This window comes from Hordeum vulgare, chromosome 7H, assembly GCF_904849725.1.
Source record: "Hordeum vulgare subsp. vulgare chromosome 7H, MorexV3_pseudomolecules_assembly, whole genome shotgun sequence".
In the NCBI taxonomy this organism is placed as follows: domain Eukaryota; kingdom Viridiplantae; phylum Streptophyta; class Magnoliopsida; order Poales; family Poaceae; genus Hordeum; species Hordeum vulgare.
In genome coordinates, this window is record NC_058524.1 from 197,149,106 (window position 1) to 197,153,271 (window position 4,166).

The window sequence follows — 4,166 nt, forward strand, 5'->3', positions numbered from 1 at the left end:
TCATTGCTCTATGTGTATTTGCGCCCAACAAGCGGTATTTCATGCAAACTGGACCTGTTTAGAGTCCTCCGAAAGCGGTTCATCCAACGCCTACATATCTGATTATTGTTCTTATCCTGAGGGTCTTTGATTAAGTTGAAGTCGCCTACAACCACCCAAGGGCCAAGCATAGAGTTGTGGAGCTGAGCTAGTTCATTAAGAAAAGCTGCTTTTCAGGCCTCATCATGAGGCCCGTACACATTAGTGAGAGACCACAAGTCCCCTCCAGCCGCCGGTGAGAAGCATGTCATGATGGAGAATTCCCTGGCGTCAATCCTATTGGCAGCGAACCTATCAGACTGCCAACACAGTAGGATTCCTCCCCTAGTGCCGACCGCGTCAACCGCAACGTGCATATCAAACTTTGGACCTAGAGTTTCTGCCCTGTCGCTTGTCGAGAAAGCGGCGAGCTTGGATTCCTGTATGCATACAATAGCACAAGAAGAGCGCTCAAGCAGCTCGTGAACTCTCGCGCGACGGGCGGGATCATTCAGTCCCCGAACATTCCAGCTTATAACAGAAAGTTGATCATTCATAGGAAACTAATGGAACCACAAATAGGGCAGCCTCGGCGACGACGCACCACAGGCGACCAGGTACAGGCTACATCTTGCACTAGCACGGCAACCAAACGACGCGCAAATGAAAACGAAACTAGGCATGACAGAACGGAACTAATCATGGAAACAGATTCAGCAACAGCACATCTAGCGCCTTGCGTTTTAGGACGCCCTCCCGAGAGCTCCTCGAGGATCGCCTGCAGCTCTTCATCTGGCAGACGTAGCTGCGCCGGGGAGGAAAGCCGTGCAATCTCCGCAAGCTTGGCCACGTTCTCCGGCCTCATCGGTGCCCGGAAAAACTGGCCTCTTTGTTGTGTTCCGCCTACAAAGATGTATGCGGCTGGCCTGTATTCTCTTCTGCGTGTGGTCCTATCTAGTTGGCCATGTTCACTGCATTGCCCTTCACACTTTCTGGCAGGCTTGCAGGAGCATGGCATGAAATGCAGGCTTATCTAGATCAAATGGCCCTGGAATCAAGGCATAGAAGGTTAGGTAAGCCAAGTGAGGACAGGATTCGCCCTTGAAGCATATGGTGCTAGGCAGCAACATTGTGTTTAGTAGGAATCCTAAGTTCATACTGATGCAACCTCACAGTTCCACAAGAGGATTCAGACAGCTCGACAAACTAGAATGTGCATTAGTTCAACTTCAGTCATCGCGCCGACTTGTAGACAGCAAGAAACATCAATGTACGGAAGGGTGGTGTCCAAGGCTCAAACAAATTAACTCCCTCACACGCTTGCCACCAAACTTCAGTACGACAGTACCTCGCATATAATGCCACATAAATCAGAAGAAAACACGCTCACAAGTCAGGGACGCTCACATGCAACAACATGGTTTTGTTCAGAGAACAAAAACCATGAATCGGGCAGGTTTATATATCTGATGAAATACATTGCACCAAATCCACCGTCAACCAAGATTTAAAAAAATATCTTTAGCAATCTGGAAAACTGCAGCTGCTCGCACGGACTTTTTCATCCACTACAGCATCTCGTGCTTTTGTCGTCGTGAATACTACATAACTGTTCACATTTTCACAAAGCACAAGATCAATTAAACAAATGAGCAAGAACAGGACAGTGACTGACAAAACAAAGAAGAAACTGACTAAAAACAATCTGAACCGTCCGGAAAGGAAGCCCAGGACTTCATCTTTATCGTGTTCTCCTTGCCCCTTTGCACGGCTCATGTCATCTTACCTATACCCCCCATCCTTTTTCCCTAAATAGTTTAGTTTTGCTTATGCTATGAAGAAAGAATCGCTTCTCCTTTGCCTTGCCACCTCCACGATCCCTTCCCACAGAGCTCCAGCATGGTTGCATCATGAAGGAAAAAGAGCAGCAACAATGGCTTAAACAATGGGGATGCACTCACAAAGTTGTGCAAGACAACCGCCAGCCTCCAAGGAGAACAGAATGCACACTTGGTGAACTGGACATCCGGGCCGGGAGACACGCGTCGCGCGCGCTCTCCTCACGACGCCGCGGACATGGCGCCCACGGATTTCTTCTTGCTAGTCTTGCCGCCGCCGGTACCGGCTCTGCTGCCCTTGGCGAGCTTCGCGGGGTCGATCTTGTAGTACTGGAGGAACCATTCGACGAACTTCCGCAGGCCGGCGTCGAGTGAGGTGGTGGGGTGGTATCCGAAGTCGCGCGCGGCGTGGCTGACGTTGGCGTGCGTGAACGGCACGTCGCCGTTGCTCGGCATGGTGACGACGCGCTTGTTCGCTTTCTTGCCGAGTAGCTTCTCGAGGATGGCGACCATGCGAGTGACCGCCACCGGAGAGGTGTTGCCGAGGTTGTAGACGCGGAGTGGCGCCGGCCCGCGCTTCTTGCCGGACTTGGAGCCCGTGCTCTTGCCGGCCGTGTCGAGCGCGCCGAGGCAACCCTTGACGACGTCGTCGATGTAGGTGAAGTCGCGGCGGACTTCGCTGCCGTCGGCGGCGCGGAAGAGCGTGATAGGCTCGCCGGCGACGATGCTGCGGGCGAAGGAGAAGTAAGCCATGTCGGGGCGTCCCCACGGACCGTACACCGTGAAGAACCGGAGGCCGGTGATGGAGAGACCGTAGATGTGGTTGTACGCGTGCGAAATGGCCTCCCCGGCCTTCTTGGTGGCCGCGTACAGCGACGCCGGCCGGTCCGTGCGGTGGTCCTCGGAAAACGGCGCGTCGGTGTTGAGCCCGTACACCGATGACGACGACGCCCACACGATCGCCGGCTGCGGGTCGGCGTGCCTGGCGGCGGCCTCGAAGACGCTGACGAGACCAGCGACGTTGGAGGCCACGTACGCCTGCGGCGCCCGCATCGCGTACCGCACGCCGGCCTGCGCGGCGAGGTGCAGCACGTGCGTGAAGGGCACGGCGGCGAAGAGCCGCTCGAGCAGGGCCGCGTCGTTGATGTCGGCGCCGAGCACCACCACCCCGCGCGACGCGAGCAGCCGCTGCCGCGCGCGCTTCAGGGCCGGTTCGTAGTACGCGTTGAAGTTGTCGAGGCCGAGCACGCCGTCGCCGCGCGCCCTGAGCGCCAGCGCGCAGTGCGCGCCCACGAACCCCGCGGCGCCCGTGACCAGCACCGACATACCTCCGTCCCGCCGCGGCGTGGCGCTCCGCCGCACCTCACGCTCCCACGCCGCGCCCGCGTACGCCGACGAAGACCCGAGCAGGTTCCGGTGCCGTGACGTCGGCCGCGGCGGGGAGGAGGCGGCGGAGAGCCGGAAGGAGCGGGAGAGGAGGGTAGGGTAGTGCACGGCGAAGAGGCAGACGAGCGCGAGCGTGGCGAGGACGGTGGCGCGGAAAAGGAGGTGCGAGGACGCCGCCACGATCTTGGAGCTCCCCGCGCGCCGCATCAGCAGCGCGCCGCCGCCGCTGGCGTACCGCTCGAGCTTGACGCCCTTGGCGGCCGCGTCCACATTGGCCGAGGAAGACGATGACGACGACGGGTGCGGCATTTAGTCCGTAGTCTGCTCGCTCACGGGCTCGCGTACTGTACGGCCTAGCTCCCCGTGCGCGCGGGCGGGGTGGAGTGGGGTGGAGTCGAGCTGGCGAGTGGTGAGGGTTGGAGTGAGAGTGAGCTATAACGAGGGGGAGGGGACAGTGGGGTTCAGGACGCGGCTTTGCTTGATTTGTGTGCTGCTACTCCGTTTACTTCCAAAACCAAAAGTAGGTCTGCTTAGCTCGGGAGGATCGCCGGTGGATCGTTCACCGACGTTGCCGTGGGGCTGTGGTGTGTCGGGGGGAAGAGGGGAGGTGGTTTATCTGCTTTGCCAGGTAGTGGCCGCCCAATCAACGAACAGAATTTTGCTGCTACAATTACAAAAATAGTATAGTTCCCGCGTTTCCTCCCACGGTGTCTCTCTCTGCCTTGGACGCGCCAGGGGGCTCCGCGCCCCTGCTCACGGAAATTTCCTTTTGGGCCAACACAGCCAGGGCAGACGTGAAAATCCCCTGATTTCCATGACGACCTATTTCGTGCTTCATAGTCAACGCGAGACAAGATATGCCGTAAAAAATCAAGCCGCGCTAGGGCCGGACTCGTCTAGGATTTGTGTTTCCAGAAATCCCGC

General features: G+C 57.4%; 1 protein-coding gene across 1 annotated transcript; it reads right to left on the reverse strand.

Annotated features, from left to right (window-relative positions):
* Positions 1 to 1,426: 1,426 nt before the first annotated feature.
* Positions 1,427 to 3,848, reverse strand: LOC123407644 (UDP-glucuronate 4-epimerase 6-like). Its single transcript, XM_045100826.1, has one exon. It carries the CDS (start codon positions 3,549 to 3,551, stop codon positions 2,079 to 2,081), a length of 1,473 nt encoding a protein of 490 aa, XP_044956761.1. The 5' UTR covers positions 3,552 to 3,848; the 3' UTR covers positions 1,427 to 2,078.
* Positions 3,849 to 4,166: the final 318 nt, after the last annotated feature.